The sequence below is a fragment of the Dicentrarchus labrax genome, unplaced genomic scaffold (genome assembly GCF_905237075.1).
Source record: "Dicentrarchus labrax unplaced genomic scaffold, dlabrax2021, whole genome shotgun sequence".
NCBI lineage: Eukaryota > Metazoa > Chordata > Actinopteri > Moronidae > Dicentrarchus > Dicentrarchus labrax.
The window spans coordinates 5,787,446-5,810,807 of NW_026136706.1; the positions used below are offsets into that span (position 1 = coordinate 5,787,446).

The 23,362-nt window shown below is 41.5% G+C and overlaps 4 protein-coding genes across 14 annotated transcripts in view; 3 read left to right on the forward strand and 1 right to left on the reverse strand.

The window, feature by feature from the left end:
* Positions 1-29: 29 nt before the first annotated feature.
* znf142 (zinc finger protein 142) lies at positions 30-10,286 on the reverse strand. Of its 2 annotated transcripts, none has more exons than XM_051405024.1 (9): positions 10,248-10,286; positions 9,073-9,099; positions 7,616-8,098; positions 7,232-7,453; positions 5,978-6,796; positions 5,665-5,842; positions 1,895-4,793; positions 874-979; positions 30-702 (listed from the first exon to the last, which is right to left on the reverse strand). In XM_051405024.1, the coding sequence occupies exons 1-9, from the start codon at positions 10,267-10,269 to the stop codon at positions 173-175; spliced, it is 5,286 nt and encodes a 1,761-aa protein (XP_051260984.1). In that variant the 5' UTR covers positions 10,270-10,286; the 3' UTR covers positions 30-172. The 2 variants fall into 2 exon arrangements, with proteins under 2 accessions (XP_051260984.1, XP_051260985.1); XM_051405025.1 differs by lacking the exon at positions 10,248-10,286 and adding an exon at positions 9,217-9,472.
* Positions 9,518-13,119, forward strand: LOC127366193 (mitochondrial chaperone BCS1). Its single transcript, XM_051405034.1, has 7 exons — positions 9,518-10,152; positions 10,286-10,425; positions 10,521-10,715; positions 11,396-11,459; positions 11,565-11,737; positions 11,866-11,983; positions 12,774-13,119. Exons 1-7 carry the CDS (start codon positions 9,833-9,835, stop codon positions 13,024-13,026), a joined length of 1,263 nt encoding a protein of 420 aa, XP_051260994.1. The 5' UTR covers positions 9,518-9,832; the 3' UTR covers positions 13,027-13,119.
* A 1,105-nt stretch (positions 13,120-14,224) lies between these two features.
* Positions 14,225-20,060, forward strand: LOC127366192 (sterol 26-hydroxylase, mitochondrial). The gene is made up of 9 exons (XM_051405033.1): positions 14,225-14,464; positions 15,013-15,194; positions 16,556-16,755; positions 16,966-17,163; positions 17,485-17,648; positions 17,774-17,940; positions 18,109-18,190; positions 18,428-18,628; positions 19,461-20,060. The coding sequence occupies exons 1-9, from the start codon at positions 14,225-14,227 to the stop codon at positions 19,590-19,592; spliced, it is 1,566 nt and encodes a 521-aa protein (XP_051260993.1). The 3' UTR covers positions 19,593-20,060.
* A 1,530-nt stretch (positions 20,061-21,590) lies between these two features.
* The window catches only part of tns1b (tensin 1b), a 163,107-nt gene continuing 161,335 nt past the window's right edge, over positions 21,591-23,362 (forward strand). For 7 of the 10 annotated variants that reach the window (XM_051403696.1, XM_051403708.1, XM_051403693.1 and 4 more), the window contains exon 1: positions 21,592-22,022. In XM_051403696.1, the coding sequence (XP_051259656.1) occupies positions 21,918-22,022 (105 nt within the window). In that variant the 5' untranslated portion in view covers positions 21,592-21,917. Of the gene's footprint in view, positions 22,023-23,362 lie in introns of all 10 variants that reach the window. The other 3 variants (XM_051403707.1, XM_051403698.1, XM_051403700.1) reach the window with 2 other exon arrangements.

Sequence of the window (23,362 nt, forward strand, 5' to 3'; positions counted from 1 at the left end):
TAGTACATGCACAGAACACAAAACATCCCTTCCTTTGAACATGTTTTATTAGCCTCAGCAGTACAATAAAATGAAGTGGTCCAATATAAATATTGACAGATAAATTAACCCCGTTTTGGCAATGATAGCCATCTACACTTGAACTGACCACTGCATCTATTGTGCCCTCTCTTCAACACATTGTCTCGCCGTCTTCCCCTTGTTGCACCACCTCTTCAACTACTTCCTGTACTTCATCAGCCACCCCTTCCTCCTCTTCCACTTCTCTTGCTTTCTCATCAAGTGTCCCTTGCAAGGCCTCCTTCAGGGTCAGGCTAACAGCCTCAGAGTCCCTCACCACCCCCTGCTCTACGGACTTCTCTGGATGATGCCTCTGCAAATGCTTGACCACCTGGAACTTCTGTTTGGCTCTGTAGGAGCAGTAGTGACAGGAGAAAGGTTGCTGGTTGGTGTGTGAGAGGTAGTGATGTCTGAGACCCGCCGGCCACCGGAAGGCCTTGTGGCATAGGCCGCACGTGTATGGCCGATCGTCACTGTGTTGACGCTGGTGGGTCTTCAGTATAAAACTAGTCTTGAAGGCTTTGCCGCATTTCTCACAGACATAAGGGCGCACGTCACAGTGCTGCGTGTCCCGGTGGGCACGGAGAGCATCCGCTCTGTTAGTGCGGTAGTCACACTCATCACAGGCATACGGCTTGTCCCCTGCAGAGGACCAAGACATGTATTATGTGTTACTTATCTTGGACAGTTTGCCTGAGCATTAATAATGATGTACAAAAACATCATGCGTGAGATTTATAACATACCACAAAATCATAGTTATCTAATCTTAAAAAGTACAAAGTATAATAATCAACATTGTTGCCTTTTTACCTGTGTGCTTGGTCATGTGGTACTTCAGCTGAGTCGCCCACTTGCATTTGTAGCCACACTGTGGACAAAGGTACTTCTTTTCATCTTGGTGAACCCTCATGTGAAGCTGAAAATGGATTACAAAGCACAGAAAAATAAACATTTACCATTTTCATTTTCCTTGATTTTTGGAAACAGTCATAGTAAATTGATTATATAAATTACTTTTGTTTATTATTATAAGATAATGAGTCTATAACTCTGCATATGACATTTTTTCTCTTGCAACATGATGTAACTCTTCACTTTCCTACTGACAAGCAGTTGTATTGAGGTTCAATTCAATTCAGTTTACATTTACATAGCGCCAAATCATAACAAAAGTAATAAAGCAGGTCTAGACCGTACTACTTATACAATTATTTACAGAGACCCAACAGTTCCAAACATGAGCAAACACTTGGTGACAGTGGCAAGGAAACACTGGACTAAGAGAAGTTTTTGGGTTGTGTCTGAACAAGCTAAAAGCTTTCCTTGCTGACATTTGAAGAAATCATTTGACAATATGGGAAACAAGCTTGCCAGAAGTTAGATGAGAAGCACTCTAATATCTGTCCACTACTGCGCAAAGCTGGTTAGCTTAGAAACACTGTGAACAGGGGGAAACATCTACAGTAGCCAAGCCTTGTCCACAGGTAACAAAATGCACCTACCAGCACATACAAAGCTCACTAATTAACAAGTTATATTCCATTTATTTAATATGTACAAAAACTCAAGTGTAAAAATGACATATTGGTTTATGGGGTCTATGTGTTTGTGTCTTGGCTGAGGACTGTAACTTCCTGGAGTCTCAGGCACATAACATCACCATAAAACCATGTTTTTGTTGATACATTTCCTTTGGTTATTAAAGAATTGTGACCAAGATTACTGATTCCTGTAAAGAAAAACAAATTGCTTATTCTATATCATATTTCATATGAAACACTACAGCACTACTAATGAACTTTAATCGCACAAACAATAAACTCATCCTTACCTTCAACCTGGACGGATCAGCGCAGGTGTAACTGCACTGCTCACAGCTGTAAGGCTTCTCCCCAGTGTGTATGCGGATGTGCCACGTGATCTTCTGCTTGTTCCGGGTTGAATACTCGCAGTCTGTGCATTTGTACAGACGCTTGCCTCCGTGTGAACGGAGGTGCTGCTCTAACACCAGCTGATGCCGACAAGCAAACTGACAGGAGTTGCATTTGAGAGGCTTGTCCTCTGGAGATCCCTCCTCATGTTCATTCAGAAGGTGCTGAGCTAACAGCTGCCTTGTTCTGGTAGCAAAGGGGCACAGGTGACACTGATGTGCCATGTGGGTTCTCTGATGAATCACAAGGCTTTCCTTTGTCCTGAAAGACTCCTGGCAGGTGGTGCACTTTACCTGTGGGTGCTTGCTCTCTTGGTGGGTCTTCAGTGTGACCTCGCTGCTACATGTGAAGTCACACTGCTTACATGAGAAACACACCTGGAGCTGGTGCACACGTTTACAGTGGTTTCTTAGTGCAACTTCTGAACTGAACTGAGCCTCACAATGAGTGCAAGCATGGTGCAACTCCCCCGTGTGGCATCTGAGATTGTGCCGTCTTACATCGTCAAGCGTGTAGCCACTGAAGTCACAGAGCGAGCAGAAGTGTGTAGGTTGTTTGTCGTGGATGCGCATCTTATGCTGACGCAATTTGGTCACAGCACCAAAGGTTTTGTCGCACATATCACAGCTGTGACGGCCGAGTCCTGTGTGAAGAGACTCATGCTCTTCCAAGCGATAGCGCCTTGTAGTGCTAAAAGGACAATATTGACAATGGTGAGGTTGCGCACCGTTGTGCTTGAGCGCAACATGTTGGGCCATGCATCGTTCTTGTTTACAGGTGAAAGTACAGTGCTGGCAATGCAAATGTTTAGGTTTAGCAACACCAAACTTTTTTTTGTTATGGACGTACAAGATGTGACGAGTCAAAGAAATTTTAGATTTGGCTACGAATGAGCACGTGCTGCACTGGATTTCATCTGGCTTCAAACAACCTCTCTTTTCATGACTGTCTAAAGCCCTTTTCTGGTTGCATTTAAATGCACAGCTTGGACAAGAGAAGATCTGATGTTTCACAGAAACTTTCCCAGTTCTTTCATTGTGCTCTTCCACCACGTCCTCTTTTTCTTTGACAGACTCGTTACCGCACTCATCATCTACTTCTGAAATTATCTGGTCCTCGCGTTTCCTTTTTCTGCAGGTTGAGAGATGGCGTTCAACTGTTGCAAGCTTGACTGATGAAAAATTGCACTGCTTGCATTTGAATTTCCCATCTTTTTTTGTGTAAAGGGACTGCAGTGGAACAATCATTTGTTTAGTACTGAAAGATAACTGCTTTTTTCCTTTTTTGGTCTGATTTTTGTTTTTAGATTTGGTTAAATGAGATGTATATACTTCTTGATTATGAAATTCCTGATCATTTGAATCTGTGCAAATCCTATGTTGTGAAGATAGGGGCACTGTCTGATTGGGATTTGTTCCCTTATCCAGCTGTTTTGATCCTTCCTGACTTACAATAGGGTTGTCCTCTGTAGCCAAACATGTACTTGAAATTCCAAATGTTCTTGCTTTTCGCGGAAGTGCTGGGCACTTCTTTGCAAGGTGGCTATCAAGGCCTCGTTTCTGTTTGAACTGTGCACCACAGGCCTGGCACTTGTGTCCCTTTATCCTACCATGGCACAAAGCCTGGCAGTGGTACTTCAAAGTGGTCTCCTTACTGGTTACATAAGGACACTTGTCACAGCGAAAAACGTCTTTAGTTGGCACCACAAGCATCTGCACCCGTCCCTCCAAAACCATGGCTTCTGCTTGGTCCTTGTCGTGCTTCTTCATTGCCTTCAGACGGAGTTCAGATTCTAATGGATGATTTTGCTCAGATGGAAAAGCGGAACTGATTGTCCCATCATCATCCTCCCCCTCAGGTGCTTGAGACTGCAGACACTCCCCAGGTTGAGTTGTATTATTCGGAGGCTCACAGTTGTCCTCTAAGTCACTTTGTTCACATTCTGCATCTGCCATAGCTACATTGTCTTCCTCTGATGAAGATGTGGAGAAGTCTGCCTTCTCTTGTGATATGTCCGGTGCATTACAGGTTAAATTGGGTGAGCTTGAAGTTTGATTTGCACAATGTTCTTCCTTATTTTGTAAAGAAGGGGTCTGATAGTCAGTGGTTGCTAGTGTCGTTAAAACAAGAGTACAGTACTCCTCAGGATTGTTCGCAGATGGAGGACTATCTGAAATACCTTCATTGACAACTTCTTGAGAAACAACATCAAAAACATCCACAGAATCAACAGTTTGTGAATCAGTTACAGTTTCTTTGCTGGCACTGTGATCTGCTGAACCAGAAAGATCAGATTGTTCTCTTTGAGATGGTGGAGGCCCTTCAGAAGTTGATTGTTCAGACTGCTCATGAGCTGTTGAGGGCTTGTTGTAGAAGCTCTGCAAGAACTCAGTTGAGTTCCTCTCCTTTTCCTTTGCAGCATAGTTCTCTAGCCATGCTTTGTCCCCTGGTACGTACCCATGAGCTTTCCTCTTGTGCAGGAAGAGGCTGATGCTACTGAAGGAGGAATAAAAGCAGAGGGCACACCGAAACTCTTTCAGCTTGGTATGTTTGCAGTTCTCATGGTTTTGAAGGGCTTGTCGGTAGCAAGTAGTGTATGTGCAGTATTTGCACTTATAAACCGATGGCTGTTTGTCCTCTTCAGAATGTTTGGCCAACATGTGATTGCGAAGCTCATATTTGCGCTTGCAGGCATAAGCACAGATCTCACACATGAGTGATTTGGCCTGATGTCGTAATTTGTGGCTATTGAGCTGGTCCATGCGGTGACAGCGGTAGGGGCACTGATCACAGTGATACCTAGGAGAGGAGACAGGAAGTTAATTCACAATAACAATAGTGTATAGAATACAGCACACCCTTCTCCACATCATACTATACAGAGCAGAGAGATAACTTCTGCACACTTTAATGCAAATTTTCCTTTCATACAATCTAAATAAATTCCGCTGTTTTCAGCGATCAAAGGACATAACTACTTATAAACCTAGAAGTAAAGAGTAGATTTGTTTTATGGTTAAAACCTTTTTTTGGAACCACTGGAGTAGATTAACTTACTTCTGCGAATGCTAAAACCAATTTCATTTCCCAAAAATTACAATCTGGCTATGATTATCTTTCGTCTGGAGTATTTTCCTCTGCAACTTAAAATTTTGTACAGCATGACGATAACTAAGCATGGTAGCACTTGAGGAGGCTTCTCTATTGCTATCATTGAGGTCATGGCAGAAAAAGGGGCAGCGGCCTTATCAAATAAGTAGATTTGCTTCTCTTCAAAACTTTCCATCACTGTTTTGGTTCTTTGTTCTGGGTTATCTTCGGCATTACTTCACATTCTGATATAGTGCTTAACTAACTATCTAACTCACTCATGCATTTCACTCAATATGTAGCATAAGATTTTTAAGGCTATGTACTTCCAATGCCCCAAAGGAACGCAAGATATGCAGACTAGCGTGAATGCACAGTTAAAGTATTTTTGAGGGATCCCAGCTGGAAACAAGTAACAAGGGAGTCGTGACGTAAAGCAGTCATAGTTTGTACACTTTGCTCTTAATTACAGCAGCAAACACATATTTTTTTAAATAACTCTGTCTACCCAGCAGTGCAGTAACAATACCAAGATAAACACATAACCAAAGGTTGTACAGGAAGCTACTGATGTATCTACCTGAGGTCTCCAGCATGTTTCCTCATATGGACATTCAGATAGTGTTTCCATTTTGTGACGTATCCACATTCAGCGCACATAAAGTTCTTGTCGTCTGAGTGAGTGAGCATATGTTTAGAGAGGTAGGATTCATCTCGACACCTGAAGTCACACAGGCTACACTTGTGGGGCTTCTCACCTGTTACAGAGAGAAAAAGACTAAATCAGGAGATGTCGCACCAAAAGCAGTAGCTCTTACAAGAGCTACCCTAACAACATATGTAAAAACTAAAGATACTGTAAGGTGAAAATTAGATTAAATATTTATTCTCACCACTGTGCATCAACATGTGTCGCTTCAAGCCACGTTTATGTGAGGTCATGTAGCTGCACTGAGAGCAGTGATGGATCTTCTCGTTGGCGTGCAAATGTCCAATGTGCTGCTCAAACTCTACGGGGTTAAATGTGACAAAGGAGCAAAAGTCACAGCAAAGCTTGTCACTTCCTGGGTGACCATGGCGCTGGTGCTGAAGGAAGACTGTCTTATTGGAGCAAGAGAAGTCACACTTTGAGCAGTGGTAGGCAAGGTGCGTCCGATAATGAGCCTCCATGTCCGTCTCACTTTGAAAGACGGCACCACAGGCGTGATGACGACACTCTAAAGCCCTGACCCCGTGCACTTCAGCAGTGTGTCTGAGAAGTTCTTTGCGCAAAGAACTCTGGAAAGAACAACCCTCTTGGAAACAGGCCAATGGCTTGTTGTCTGACAGGACGTTGTGCGTCTTCATGTGAGCCTTAAGCAACCTGCTCTGGCAAAAGCTTTGACCACAAGTGGGGCATGGATAGCTGTTTACGCCATCTTCTGCGTCTTCGGCATGCACGCTGACAATGTGACGGCGGATTGCGTTCCGCTCCACGGCAGAATACTGACACAAGTGGCAACGGTGAACCTTTTCACCTGCCTCACGGAGTCTATGTGTGCGTAGCTTGCTCTTGCTGGTGAAGTAACGCTTGCATGTGGGACACTGGAGACTGGGCTCAGGGAAATGTAAATGGAGGTGCTCTTGCAGGTGGGAGCGCATCTTGAAGCAGCGGCGACACTTGGGGCAGGTGTGGGTGCGATAGATGTGCTCTGATCCCTCTGCAAGGTACTCTGATGGCCAAGAACATTTGAAATTAATTTTGAACAAAGTGACAAAGTTGGTGATAAAGTAAGCATATTTTCCACTGACACATTAGAAATATTTGATAAATATCTGGTACATCATTTTGGTCGTAGTCCAATACAACATAACCCTCTAGTCCATGCACTGCACAAATGATCCCTTACTTATTTACATAATTCACAGATCTTTGTTATGATTGAATGACTGTAACATCTGAACTTATCTTATGCTTGCCAATTCATTGGACCTTGTCCCACAGAGTGAAGACATTAAGGTTTAATTAATGTTTACTATTGCATTACTTATTATACATTGATTATTATTTTTTTGTTATGTCTTGCACTGCTTCTTCTGAGTAAAATGTTCTTATAGACAGTCAGACAACTACTCTGTAAGATCCACCAAGCAGATGTTGTGCATACCTTTGGATGGCAGTGGTGCAGCGTCCACTGCTGAAGGTTTGTCTCTTTCCACTGCCTTCCTCACTCTTTTAACTTTGGGCCTCTCAGGCCGTTCCTCATTCCTGTCATCTGGTAATGATGATGCATAACCTGGCTTGGATATCCGTTTTCTTTTTGGCCTGCCGGACACCGGAGGCTGGCGGCTTTCATTAGGGCATACGGCTGTGGCTGCAGTCTCGTTGCCTATAAACAGACAACATTTTTATGTGAAATCTATTTATGATCAGTGACAGAGCAATAGAGTTATGGCCAACAAAAACTGTTTGAAAACAGAGCACAGATTTCATGCGAAAACAGAAAAGATTTCTGCATTTGTCATCAGAACTCCTTGCAGTGTCTGTTTACCTTGAGCACAAGTTGGCAGATGGTTGTGCTCCAAGAGGTGGTCACTCAGGTCTTTTTCATTTTGAGTGACAAACTGACATTGAAAGCAGCCGAAGGGCATGTGGCCCCGCAAGTGTCTCTCCATCTCACCCTGTGTGAGGAACGACGCTTTGCAGGACTGGAGGGTGCAAGGAATAAGAGTGAGACCATGTGCGGACGTCAAGTGGGCTTGATATTCCTGACGCTCTGTGCTGCTGAACCGGCAGCCGTGCTCAGCGCAGGGGAATGGGCCTTTGGGGTCAAGTCCACTGTGGACGGTTTTAAAGTGCCGTTTCAGGACAGCCGGTGTGGAAAAAGCCTCACTGCACTGAGAACACTTGTAGTCCCCCAACTGTTTTTGACTGGAAGGAGTAGTCATCCTATCTGAACAGGGGTGAGAGGCAAACAAGCCATTGTCTGAGAAACTCTGTCCACATTTTTCACATTGCTGTGACTCCATTGTGTCTGGAAAAAAACAAACAGTACAGCACTTAGTTACAATGTGACAGACTTAAAGGGGGCATTTGTAACTCATGTTAATATCATTCATGTGCATGTACATAACACATTATACTGTATAAGCTATTATTAACATGTGTTACTGGGTTGTTAGATATGCTATCAACAGATACCTTTATATAGTGCTCTAATCACTAGTTTTTAACGTCCCTCAAGTCAATACCAAACTAGGAAAATTATTTTTAATGATTGAGTCCGGAATAGTTGAATGCTCTAGTGTCTTTGTGCAAATTCAAAGATTGGTTAAATTATTAAGATGTGTTTGAATGCATTAAATAGTGATACCACAACACCTTTAACATATGTCTTATTATTGATATGTTGCAACTGATGGTTGGCGTTTATGTGATGTTTTGTAACTATAGATGGTAGTATATTTTTTATTATCATTGTATGTATGTTGTGTATCCGGGGCACCACAAAAAATCTTTTCATCTCCATAATATAGTAAAAACACAACAGTGCTGTGAGGGTTGTAAATAGTGCTGCACGATATAGTAACAAAAAAGGCATATTGCAACTATTTTAACAGATGTGTTTGATATGATTCACAGTCACTGGGAGTGATCATGTTTTGCTATCACAATTTTAATTTTTTTAAAAAAACATTTAAAATGTTGATGATTTTTGGGGGATCTGTACCAAACAAACATCTTACATTTGGAGAACAAGATTTGTAGACCTTTGCATCTCTGCAGCACTACAGTGCTTCATTATAGGGCTGTTTTGATTTCACCTTTTATCTAAAGTGTTTGCAGAATTGTGCAGCCCTAGTTGTAAATGCATTGTAATAAGATCTTAAGAAATAGTAGTAATACTGTAATAATATGTATAATTACATCCATATATAACGTTTTAGATACATGGTTGTAGCTATAAACACTGTGGTGCACTACAGTACAAACATAATTTCAACCTACTGCCTGGGTTTCCGTGGTCCATTCTGTCTGAAATACACAAAACCAACAGTGATTAGTTTAACAGCGTCCAGCTCGTAGGATCCATCTTTAGTTAGAGGGTTGTCTTAAATCATACTAAGTGACGGTAGCTGATATTTAACTTACTTTTTTTTTTTTTAATGATAATATAAACTAGAGGGATATCAATACGCTAACATCGTCGTTACCGCCAGCGGAGCTAACGTTAGCTTCTTGTCGTTTTGGTCGCAAACTGTTCCGAGTCCGAGTTCCTGCCGGTTAATATCCTGTTTCACTCCGTATTGTGTTCAGTAAAAAAAAAATATATATATATATAGAACTATAATAACCACCAAAACATGTATATTTGTTAGTTATCATCTTAGCTTGCGAGCAAAATGATGTTAAGGCAACATTAATAGTGAAGGAGGAACTAATGTTTCTTTGCGGGCAGTCGGAATGATATTTGTGAACCACAGGAAGTGTAACAGAGGTCGCTGCTGCTGCACATAATAATGTACGCATGTGTCTGAACGGTGGTGTTTACAAAGGTAGTGAGACTGGAAACAGGGGATTGTCTCCAAGATAGCAGCAGGAGATGAAGACAAAGAAGACAAGTCGGTGGGATATATAAGATAATGATTGACAGTGTATGTGTTTGAATGAGGGATATCAGTATAAACAGGAGAAGTGTTAGAACTACTGTATAGTTAGTCTGATCCCACTGGAGGTGGAGGAGGGGGGGGGTGCAGATATCAGCAACATGCCCCTGTCAGACTTTCTGGACGGCCTGAAGGACAACCCTTACTTTGGGGCCGGGTTTGGACTCGTTGGGGTTGGGACAGCGTTGGCAGTGGCCAGGAAAGGTGCCCAGGTGGGGATGATCTTCTTCCGCAGGAACTACATGATCACTCTGGAGGTCCCCAGCCGGGATAAGAGCTACCACTGGCTGCTGAGCTGGATCACCAAGCACGCCAGGCACACCCAGCACCTGAGCGTGGAGACCTCCTACCTGGCACATGAGAGTGGACGGGTCCACACGCAGTTTGACTTCCACCCAAGTCCTGGGAACCACATCATCTGGTCAGAGGAGTTCTTTAAATATAGTTCAGCTTAATTCTGCATTTACACACTCGTGGAGCCCCTTTTTTTTAAAGCTGTGCACAGATAATGCTTACGTTTATTAATCTGCTCTGTCATCCGTTGTGGTGTGCAGGTATGGGAGGAAGTGGATCCGGGTGGAGAGGACCAGAGAGAAGCAGATGTTGGATCTGAACACAGGAACCCCGTGGGAGTCTGTAACCTTCACTGCTTTAGGCAGAGACAGACAAATATTCTTTAATATCTTACAAGAAGGTAAAGGTTTGACGCACAAATGTTGCCTTGACTTGTGTTGGATCTCTTTACCATTCAGAGGTCATTTAGTGCCGTTGTCAAATCCTGTTTTTCAGCAAGAGAATTGGCCCTGAAGCAGGAAGAGGGACGTACAGTGATGTACACAGCCATGGGTGGAGAGTGGAGGCCCTTTGGGTTTCCACGGCGACGCAGACCCCTCAGCTCCGTGGTCCTGGAGGCGGGCGTGGGTGAAAGGATCGTAGATGATGTGAAGGAGTTCATCGGAAACCCCAAGTGGTACACAGACAGAGGTAGAATAACTTACTCATCCAGTTTCTATGGAGGCTGTCTTTGAGTTTATTTATTACCTGGTTGTATATTTCACGTTTTTGTATCCTGACGGTTATTGATGTGAGGTGTTGTGCCTGCAAGCAGTGTCTGTTATGAAATGTCTTTCTTGTTGGTGCATGAGAGAGGCAGTGGCCCAAAAGTTTTGCAATCTTGTGCAAGTGCAGGTGGGAAACTGCACTTGGATGCATCAAGGCACGCAAAGTTTATTCAAAGTGCTTCACATAAAACACCAAATACATGAAGACAAAATGTAAAAGCAACATGTGACAATGTTTAAATGGTAAGTTGTTAAATGAAACACTGTAAAAGAGGGTAAGATTAATTTAAAAAAGAGAGTTGTAGCAGACTTGTAGTTAACTTTCAAAGCAGTTCCTGCTCACTCCTACAGTACCAGGGGTCAAGAGCTTACCTTTAACATAAACAAAACCATAGAAATGAAATACTGCCGGGTATGCCTGGAATGTAGGTATTATGCTTGGAAAATGGTAGCATATATGATTTGTAGAATGCAAAACAGCAGGAATGTTCCTAATAGATAACTTTTTCCTGCTTTAAAAAGCAAAATGTGGTAGACTTTTCTGTGATTATCATCTGTATGACCATGTTAATACCTTGATGAATGTTTGTTATGTCTATGAAGGCATCCCCTACAGAAGAGGATATCTGCTGTATGGTCCTCCAGGGTGTGGAAAAAGCAGCTTTATGTGAGTGTGCTTTGGATTTCTTACCCTTCGGCTTTACCCATGTGATTAAAAGACAGACTGCATGTCATTTCATCTACGTCTTTGTAAATCATTATTAAATTTCAGCACGGCACTGGCGGGCGAGCTGGGCTACAGCATCTGTCTGATGAGTCTGAGCGACCGCACCCTTTCAGATGACCGTCTGAACCACCTCCTGAGCGTGGCACCGCAGCAAAGCATCATACTGTTGGAGGATGTAGATGCAGCCTTTGTCAGCCGAGACCTGCTTCCCACAGAGAGTAAGGGACATCTATTCACATTAGCTCCTGAGATTTTCGTTTATGAGAGGTAGAACTACTGACTCTGTCTTCGTGTTTGATTCTGTTTTGAGGGTGACTTTTAAATCCCTCTTGTCTTTGCCTCTCAGACCCTCTGGCCTACCAGGGAATGGGGAGACTGACTTTTAGTGGCCTGCTGAATTCTCTGGACGGAGTGGCTTCATCCGAGGCCAGAATAGTTTTTATGACGACCAACTTCATTGACAGGTACCGTTGGAAGAGAATTGTTTTATTTTTTATTGCACAAGTAAAAAAAGGAAAACCTCAGCCATAATAAATGTACAACAGAGCAAAAATCAGATCAGATAGCAGAGGGAATAACCCGGGATTTTGCTAATCTTAATGACTCTGATGTTTAAGAAAAGTCAGGACTTGGTCAGTTTTACCAATGTCCACCTTTGTAAATTATATAAAAAAACTGAAACCAAATAGAAAATATTTGGTTAAGTACTTACTTTTGGTTTTCCAGCCCACAAACACCACTCTCACGAACCCTGTTTCCAGCCATAGCCGCTGATTTCAATGAACAGGAAAACCTGCCCAGCACCAAATGGCAGACGGACAAAGTTTTGCAGCTTAAGAGACAAATTCTGCTCTCAGGAGTTGGTGGAGACCGAAATAGAGTTTAAAAAGAGGCTAAATATTGGCTTTCATGAATGTTAATGTTGCTCTGTGTCTGCTGGATGTGGAAACAGGTAACAGTTTGCTAATACATTTGCCATGACAAGTATGTATAGTGATAGTATGTCAATGTTGTGTTCTCAGCTTGTCATGCAAAAATCACGTAATGCAGGTTTAAAATATTTAACTAATTTAGAGTAATAAACTATAATTAAAACTCCAATTACTCAGTTACATTAATACATTTTAAAATGGACATTACTTTTTCTCAAAGCTACTCAAATGTGTTCTTTGACATTTCACTGGTAAGTTTTACACACATTTCGTATTTTCTGAGACATTAACTGTCCGTCTTGCATGTAATCTCTGCACGCAGGTTAGACGCTGCACTGATCCGACCCGGCCGTGTTGACGTGAAGCACTACATTGGTCACTGCACTCACTGGCAGCTTACGCAGATGTTCCGGCGGTTCTACCCAGACGAGCCTGCCTCTGAAGGAGAGCGGTTTGCAGACCGTGTGTTAGCCGCCCACTCTGAAATCAGTGCTGCTCAGGTGCAAGGACACTTTCTGCTGCACAAAATGGACCCTGCAGGATCTATAGACAATGTTGCCCAAATACAAGAATGACAGGACTGGAGACTGATCACTGAATAAAGAGAAACATGACAAACATTAGTAAATCATTTTCATTGATCAATAAAATAAATACTTTTCTGTTCAGTGCATTCTATCTTGTAAAAGGCACATACTCACCATACTGGACTATCACAGAGTGCCCTTGAGCAAGGGACTGAAGCAAAAGGGTTTTGAAAACACATAATGCAAAACATACATCGACGCAGATCTTTTCTCATGTGCAACCTGCAGCCAGCAGACCATGATTCAGAATCAGAATCAAGGTTCTACTGTAAGTTTATTAATTTAATTTAGTATTACGTTTATATTAATACACAGACTAACGTGTGACAACAGCAACATAATCACCATCTCACGTTATCTTACATCTGGCACACCAACTGACATTTAACTGCTTGTATCTATCACACTTGACAGCTCAGTTAACTTTCATTTAGTGCTTCCACTGCTTGTGTCTCTTCCTCTTCAACATTTCAACTTCATTCAGTGCTTCATCAGAAACTGAACTGTTTCAGTATTTCACTTAAAAGTTTCAACTCTCTTTTCTCCCACCCCACCAAAAAACACAGGCCAAAAAACAATGCTTCCAAGAGCTACTAAGTGCTTTCCAAGAAGTACATACTCAGAACAAAACAAAAGTTATATAATCAAGAGAAAGCCAAAGAAAACAAATGTGTTTTAACATGCTTTGTGCAATGATATGGCTTTTCTGAGAGTTTGAGACCCGACAAGTGACAATCTTCTGAGCACTTTATTGTGTAACTGAATCTTTTGTTTCAGATTATTCTCAAGATTATAATATCTGATATTTGATCAAATGTATATGTCATCTTGGATCACATTTCTTTATATTCTCTACAATGTCTGGTTTTCAGGAACACTAACTTGTTATTTAGTAGTTTCTTTTGATGGTATCCTTTTTTAAATTTAAGTACAATCACAAGAATACTTTTACCATACATTTTAGTAGTGGACTATTACTCAGAATTACATTGTTTCCTACTTGCGAGCGCAGTAAAAGTGGAGTTTCAGAAATGTTATTATGTACCACACATATGTAAGGTTGGAATGGCCCTTGGATCCTGGTTGACCCTTGTGCTGGAATAGTTAATGACCATGGCTCCTCCCTGTTGCTGCTGGTCTCTCAGATGCAACAGGACTCCTCTGTATTTGCTAGTCTGCCCTCGTCATGGCTGCATGGCTGTCCCGGACTGTGGCTTGGAGGAATGGGAGCTGGCTGCTGCCGTGCCCTGTGTCTGTGGTCCGGGTCTGCTCCAGGGGGGTGGAAAGTGCCTCCTCCGCCCCGGGGCCCCTCTCTACCTTCCAGGACAAGCTTCGGACAGTAGAGGACCTCCCACGTGCTGGCTTCTTGGAGCTGATGTACAGACTGTTTTTTCAGGGTTACTACAAACGTATACATGAGCTTCAGGTATGCCGTTGTCTCTGGGTGACCGTCAGGAGGTCAAAGCCACATTGATGCATGGTTGTTTTAATCAGTTGCATGCTTTCTATAAGATACAGAAATCCCTCATAACTTTGCTGTGGTTGCGGAGTTGACCTGCTGACAATTTTGATCCTTTGTTGGAGGGAGTAGGATGTGTGAGGAGTGGCTAAGAGACAATGCATAATAGAAAATGTCAGGCTGGTTGCCTTATCAACCGCTGCAAACAACAGTTAGTCTCAGCTGACTCGCATAGAGGAGAGGATAGTTTGCCCTCTCTGTAGGATCACTTTCTGTGAGGTGAACAGCCTTCAGTTACGCTGTCACTTGCTTTATAAATGTGGAATGTATATATTTCTGTATTGCACAACACAGTATATTTGACAACGTTGTTGTCTCACATGTTACAGGCTGCTATGGAGGAGCAGTTAAAGTTGTTGTATTTATTCTTCTTATCTCATGCGTTATGAAACTATGATGCTTACACACAGGTTTCTCTGTTAACTCTGTTTTCCATTCACTTTTCCCACCATCAGATCTATGAGAAACAGAAATATGGGCCCATATACGTAGATTCAATGAAGTCAGTGTGCATAAACACTCCAAAGCTGCTGGAGGAAGTCATGAGGAATGATGAAAAGTTCCCTTCCCGAGGAGACATGTCCCTGTGGCAAGAGTACCGCAACTTAAGAGGATTTGGTTATGGGCCTTTCACAGAGTAAGAAGACTGTATGATGTGAATATTCATTCCCATTTCCCTGTGACCACTGTCCCACTTGTAATACTTTATTTCCAGGGCTAAGTCATGTCATGTGAGGGGGATGGATTGATTGTGAGCTGGGCTGTTAGGATGGAAGGTTAATGTTTAAATCCTCAACAGTCTTTGCTTTACTGGGAAATGCATTTAACACATTTTAATTAAAAATATGTATCTGAAGTAAACTCAGTTTTGCAAAGAATGAGCCTGACTGATAAATCAGTTGGGTTGAAACAGTGAATATGACAGCTGATAAGTCAAAAGAAATTATTCCAAAGATGTGTACTTAAAAGCAACAAAGTTCATTTCAAAGTTGTGTGACAAAATACTCTCAATTAAAGGATTGAGATCATGAGAAGTTATTTTATAGACACCTACAGCTTCTATATAGCCCATTATAGCTAATATCCCTTTAGTCCTGTGTGTAACATTTTGGAGGATCTATTGGCAGAAATTGTAATGTAATTTTCATTGGGAAATAACACTTGTTGGCTTTCTTAGAGGAAAAGATTGATACCGCTGTCATGTCTGAATGATAAATATGAAGCTACAGCCAGCAGACAGTTGCATAGCCATGTGCTACCTTTCATTCTTGTACAGAACTCATAAACTTATAATAAGTAAAAGTAGACATTTTTCATGCAAGACATTTTGACATGTCACAGTGGGAAAAGCAAAAGGTGTAAATAATCAAATTAATGAAAACAACCATCGGTTGTCCCCAAATGCAGACTAGGAGGAGTCTCAGTACAAAAAGGCTTATGGATTAGTCAGGCACGCAAAGTCTTAACCAGAAACCAGAAAATGCAGCCCAAACAAACAAACAAATCAGACAGGCAGTCGGCACAAAAGTCCATAAGGCAGACAAGGTTCAAGAAACCAAAATAGAAAAACACTTTTTGTTACTTAAGAATGAGCCATTTTTATACAGACCCACAGGTTGCCTTCCATGTAGTCTGCCATGATGAACCACCATGCTTCTACAATAGCTCAGAAAGGACAAAGCAAACACTGGCTGTAGATGAGGCCTGACGCAAACGATGTTCAGTTAGTTGCAAATCTGCAACTTCACCCCAAGATGCCACTAAATCCTACATGCTAAGGACGATATTCCCAATGTAAGGTCTTAGTTAATCCTACAGTGGATACAACTAACTTCTGGTGTCTACTTTTTTATTGTCCCTAAACATCAATTTTGGCATTAATGTCACAAACACAGCGACAAATAAAAAAGCTCACATTTGGAAACCTTTTGAAAAGCATGAAAAAAGATGTGTCAGCTTTGTTTTTGTTTCTCATTGCGAGTCCATTTCTGTTCCCAGGAATGGAGAGAGGTGGTACGACCTAAGGGTGGTGCTGAACAAGCGCATGTTGCATCCGAAGGACTCTGCACAGTATGGTGACATTCTCAATGACACTGTTACAGACTTCATGAAGAAGGTGTGCTACCTGCGTCAGTGCAGCCCTACAGGAGATCTGGTGACCAATATAGCCAATGAGCTCTATTGTTTTGCACTAGAGGGTACGTTGAAAAGTTAAAGCTGCACACTCAGGTAGCGCTAAGTGCAAAATCTACTGCACTGTGCATAATTTCTCATAATCTAACAGATCTCTGCATTCTTTTCTGTAACTTTTCAACTTTCTTTTAACTAAAACTATGGGATAATAATTTTGCAGATAAGTTCTCAATCATTTATTTTTCTTATCTTAAATCTTACCCTTCACCTCTCAGCTATTGCCTCCATACTGTTTGAGAAAAGGCTTGGGTGTCTGGAAAAGGAAATCCCTGCAGGCACGCAGGACTTCATCAACGCCATAGCCAAGATGTTCTCCAACGACATGATTGTGATGTTGACGCCCAAGTGGAGCCGCAGTCTACTGCCCTACTGGGGGCGCTACATTGCAGGCTGGGATGGTATTTTCAACCTTGGTGAGTTGTGAGGGAGAGAAGCTGCGTCCCAGCTGAGGTGCATTGTAGTGATTTTACTATCTTTCTTATGGATCTGCTGCTAGCATTAGTGCTAAGATTACAACTTCAACAATCTGTAGTGAACTTTGTCACCTTTCTGAGCTGTTTCCAGTCTTTGGTTGTAGCTTCAGTTTTAGTGTTCAGACATGAGAGTGGTGTCAATCATTGACAAGAAAAGTATCCAACTAATTACCTTATATTTTAACTTTAAAATGAAGTATAAATTGTTGTTTTATTTGATGATGAGCGTAATCTTCACTTCCGTTACTGCATTTATTTCAGCTAAAACGTTGATTGACCAGAAGATGGAGGTCATTCAGCAGCGTTTGGACAACAACCAGGATGTGGAGGGCGAATACCTAACATACCTCCTCTCAAACACTCAGATGAGCACTAAAGATGTGTATGGCAGCATCGCTGAGCTTCTATTAGCTGGAGTGGATACGGTAAATGTGATTCTCTGCACCAATCTCTACAGAATTATTTTTTCATGATCGCCTGCAGACTCAATATTTGTAGTGGTGTGTATCTCTGTGCCTGTTTACTTAATGACCTTTTTCTTTTTGTCAAGACCTCCAATACCCTCACATGGACTTTGCACCTGCTCTCCATGCACCCTCAAAATCAGGACATACTTTATAAAGAGCTGTCCACATTGGTACCAGCAGACCGGATACCAACTGCTGCGGAGGTCACGCAGATGCCGTATTTAAGGGCGGTTGTCAAGGAATCAATGAGGTACAAACGTGATACCGAGAAGGTGATCTAGATTTAAGGGTCCACTCTCTGTATCATAATATATTTTACACATTGTCTGTTTGTATTCTTATAGCTTCTCTTGCACCAGTCAGCAACAACAACCAGCTCAAATCACACAAAATGAAATGATTCGTTCTTGTTTTGCAGGATGTACCCTGTGGTTCCTCTGAACGCCAGAGTGATTGCAGACAAGGATGTTACAATTGGTGGATATCAATTTTCAAAGAATGTGGGTCTGCTTTTTTAACCATTATTAAACGTTTTATACTTTTTTTTGTTTATAATTGTATTATAACTTCATTATATTGCAAAGAGAAACCTGTGTTTAGTAGAAGAAGTTTAAAGTATTTACTTCTCGAACTATAACTTGTATTACTACTACAAATTTGAGCACATACATGAGCTTAGGCTTTCTTTCATTTGATCAGAGTTTCAGTATTTTATCTCTTGACTGCTGTTTCTCCAGACCTCTTTTAGGTTTTCTCAATATGCCATCAGTCATGATGAGGACACATTCCCAGAGCCGTTCACGTTTAAGCCGGAGAGGTGGCTCCGGGATGGCCGTGAGAGGCCAAATGCTTTTGGCACTCTTTCGTTTGGCTTTGGAGTGAGAGGCTGTGTCGGTCGCCGGATTGCTGAGCTTGAGATGTATTTGGTTCTGTTTCGGGTAAGTGACAAGTGGGAAAGCTCCTTGTAGCTTCTATTGAGTACACATGATGTGACGTAAAGCTTGATGCCATCAAACAACAGTGAAACACTGCTTTGAAATCAGGCACAGATGTTCAATTCACAGTTGTACACAATTTCAATTACAAAGTTAAGAATACACACATTCCCACATCATTAAAACAATTTAAAACAATTTGCCCCCCTCCCGCCAACTTTATAGATAAATATGCCCCCCCATCAAATACACACACACAAATGTCCACAAGTTTGCTGTGACAGCATCCAAGGAATTGAAGACGAAGAGTATGCTGAGTGTAATTATATTTGGATGAAAACATGGCTACTGTGTGTGCAGATCCTACACCAGGTGATTTCACTATTAGAGTACTTTTAAAGCTGCATTAACAGTTTTTTGGCCACATGTGGGCATCGGAAAATGAGCAGAAAATGATGATTTATAACCACAACACAAATTTGTTATTGCAAATATCAAACAGTTGCAGACACAGAGCATTATATATTGTGTTTGTGGCTGCCTGACAACTTTAACTCCACAAGCACAAACTGCTGTGAGAAATATCTAGCTGCAAGATGTTCCAGTATGTAGGGGGGAAATTAATGATTTGCAGCCTTTTAATTGTGCAAACAGTTTGCTGTCCTGGATCTGAGCAGCACCCTAATTAGCTTCACAATGCTAAAAGAAGCAATGAGTCAAAAATGATCCATCTGAGTTTCTGTGTAATTAATGCAAAAACTTGGAGGCCATGGCCTCATTCAGCCAGGTTGAGTAATAAAGTGACTTCGGTAACACCTTTTTCTTTTTCCTGCAGCTAATCAGGCAGTTTGAAATCAAACCAGACCCGACAATGGAAGAGCTGAAATGCATCTGCCGCACTGTTCTGATACCAGACAAACCACTGAGCCTATACTTTGTGGACAGAGGAAGGAACAGTGCAGCTTGATTTGCTTTGCAGATCGGATCGAATACAAATGTTCCATGTGAATAAAAAACTTTCTAACTGTTTGTATATATTTCTATGAATAAACATCATGCTTTTCTAAGAATGGGATAAGAAATGTGAAAACAGTAATAATGTGGTGATATGGATCTGTGTAAACAGTATTTTGGTGTTTCTTACTTGTACCTGGCTCACTTAAAGTTGGCACTGCATTTTGTGGTGTGATAATTATTCACAGCACCTTTAAAAATGGAGGCAAGAGTCTATTTAAAGCATCTGAATTGTGTTTTCATTGTGTGTGTGTGTGTGAGCTGAAAGTGGATCAACTCCAGCCTCGTTTTCATTTCTTTCATAGCAAATTCAGTATATCAGATGGTTAACTTTCACATTGTATAGCACAATAAAGCCTTGTATCTTGTATTCATTGCTGAAACTTACATTGCTGCACTGAAATAAATCAGTCATATGATACATCTGAAGAGCAACGTCCATTATTGCTCTGTATATGAACACATGAATGGATTTTGTCCAGTGATAACAAGTTAAATAAGAGAGGAACAGCTAAAGATAGGACTTGTGGGGAATGTTTATTAGAAACTGAATCCACTGCCACGTCTGGCCTCTCTTTTGTGTGTTCTACATAATACGTTCTGTACTCTGAAAGTCAATGAGGTGGAGGCTGACATTTTAAAGGTGACTGATAACACTCTCTTGTAGGCAAACATGCCAATGTCATGAATACAACGACCTACGTGAAGGAGGGATACACAACACTAAAACACGTAATAACATAACTGATAGTTCTTAATTACTATAATGGCTCTGATCCATTCTGGTCCTTCTATATATGTTATATGGCAACAGCTTCCTCTTTATTTCTATCTGTATTAGTCCTGAATACATTTAAGACTAGGCAATGTTGCAAGAGAGATTTAATAATAATATTATAATTTATAATAATAATAATAATAATAGTAATTTTTACCAAGATGGTAGCCTGTGTCTTGGCTTTTTCTGTTTTCCATTTATTTCTTCACCCACTTTATGCATATTCATTCAACATTTATTCCTTTGGATTATTATTATTTTATTTTTTTTCAATTTACAGAAACACTTATTATAGACAGTTTGTGTTTGTTGCTTTTTGTATATATTTATATATTCACCTATTTTTATAATATATAATAAAAGATCTATTGTTTGTATGATAGATTTATGTTTATTTTTACCCATCTTTGTTCAGTGTTGTCCACTTTGTTCGTTGTATGTCTACTTTTAGAGGAACTATGTGTAACATCAAATTCTTCGTATGCAAACATGTAATTAGCCAATAAAGCTGATTTTGAATAATGATAGTTATGTGGATTATATAAAAGTGACTTTATATGTGTTAACATGTAGGAAAAGGGGCTCTCTCTCTCTCTCAAATCCCACCTGCTAACAACATGCAATACCAACACAAAAAGGTTAAAAAGAAAACTTTATTTAAATATAAAAAGTGTTCCTTTAGAAAATTGATTGCATTTGACTACTATTCATCCAATCAGCCAGCAGGGGGCAGCATAACTGCATATAAAGAAAAAGCCCTTGAACTTGACTCCCTGGGATTCCTGCACAGTGCAACCACTGATCCCAGCACGGTGATTTGGTGAATCAGCTGGGACTGGGGGTCATTTACGAGCCCAGGGGCCACATGTGGACTCTCAGGCCCCATGTGGTGGACACCAACTGATGCGAAAACACGGGAGATAAAATAGTTCCTTTCTTTTTAAACTGTCCAGGGACCAAATAAATAAAAAATCCGAGCATGTGGGCAGATTCTGTTCTAGCTGGGAGGTTAAAATGTTTGCACAGGTGGAAGCTATTAATCAATCAGTCGCCTTCCAGATCTGAGTGACAGCTTGAACCACCAATCACAAAACCACGTGAAAACACCAACATAAAGGTGTGTGTGTGTTTGTGTGTGTGTGTGTGTGAGAGAGAGAGAGAGAGGGACGGAGGGGGAGAGAGAAAGAGCTACACTTTCTATACTGCAGCCTGCAGGCTACCTGTTTGTCCTCCTCAGTGTGTCTGCAGTGGGAAGTCACCTCACCTCTGTGTGGCTTGGAAACAAGGGCGGGAAACTCACTGAAAACTTCTTTTAAAGGCTCATTTGTAACGCTCGGCTGACAGCGCAGTGATGCCGGACTGCGCACATTTGTCGCCTGTGTGAGCGGAATTCAGTCCCAGTGAGCGCACCGCCGCAGCGGAGGCGTGAAGGAAAAGGGAGCCGAGCGGTGGCGCTTTGGATGGGTTTGATTTGGAAGTGTGCGCTCTGGCTTCGCTCGGATGGGATGCACGGTGAGCTTCATCTGCTGTGAAGAAGACTTTCTGCAAATGCCCGTTTACCAACATGAGGAGGAAGAGAAGACGCAGAAAGAGAGCCTGAAAAAGGTAAGAAGTGGCAATTAAATGCGTGCAGACAAGAGTGGGTGTCAGAACAAGAGCTGGCACTATGGAGTGTTTCCACTGCACATATATGTATGCTTTATAGGGTGACTATCTTTACTTGACTTGGATTCAGATAAGAATGGTCGACCTTTGATTCCACTTAACTAACTAACATGAAGTCTGCTCAGTCCTCTATACAGACAATCTGCAGCAATAATAAGCATGTTTTCTACATGGTTAACTAGATTATAGCAAGTGGTTGTTACATAAGAAACAGCTTGCACACAGCCATCAATCCAGGTAGATTGTGAGACTAATACCTGCTCTGACATTAGGCATTCAAACAAACTGCTCCTGTGAGTGAATGAGGTAAACCATTCACTGTAATGACTGCCAGGGGCAACTCTGAAAAGTCCAAGTTCAGTCATGCTGACACTCCATGACAACAGGCACAGGGATCATGAGTAGCCTGTACTGATGTAATGCAAATAATAATAAATAATAATAATAATGGACCTTTTCTCCCGTTTAACCTCTGCTGGTGTGTCTCTGTGGTTAGTTGGTTAGTTACATTTGTATAAATTGTTAAATTGTGATAGTGCTTTGCAGCCTGAGGAATTAATTTCTGCCCTGTGGAATGTGGTCAGTGACCTGTGACCTGCACTGATCCCCCCCTCCACCCCCCTGTCTGACCCTGTCTTCACACAGCAGTCCCTCTGCACTTGGCCTGTATTTAACCATATAAATCCATACCCTTCAGTGTTAATTTCACAGATTTGATATGTTGTTCCAAGCTATGTAGATGTCGGTGAGTTTGTCATGAAGTTGATCATGAAGGAAACATGACTTGCTTCCCAAAAAACAGTTAATATGGCATCAACTGGCTGTTTAAAATAAACTGACTGTGAGATTAATCTGCTCTGTTATCCTCTTTTGACGTGCCTTTCCATTGCCAACGTTCTTCTGTGAGATGTACTCCATCAGCCCTGTCAAATGAGCTCAAGTATCCCCTCATCAGCACCACTCATCTTGTTCCAAATGTGTTCATTTGAACTGATTTCAAACGTGGAGACATTGTGGTCCTGGACCTATGGATGGAAACTTGCTCTCTTGCTCTCTTAAACTTGCTCTCCTACGCCGGAGGGTGGCAGTAAGTTGGAGTTTTCAACTATTTCTCCATTTCATTTATCCATTTAGTTCCAGTTTTTTGCTCTCTTGCAATAAAAAAAATGTGTTTTAGAATTGACTGAGGACGGAGGAAGTTGTATTCTGTGCAGTCGGAGTAATGAAGCTGGTAGTTTACTGGCTATTAGAATAATATGCAGTAATTAAAACATCCCCAA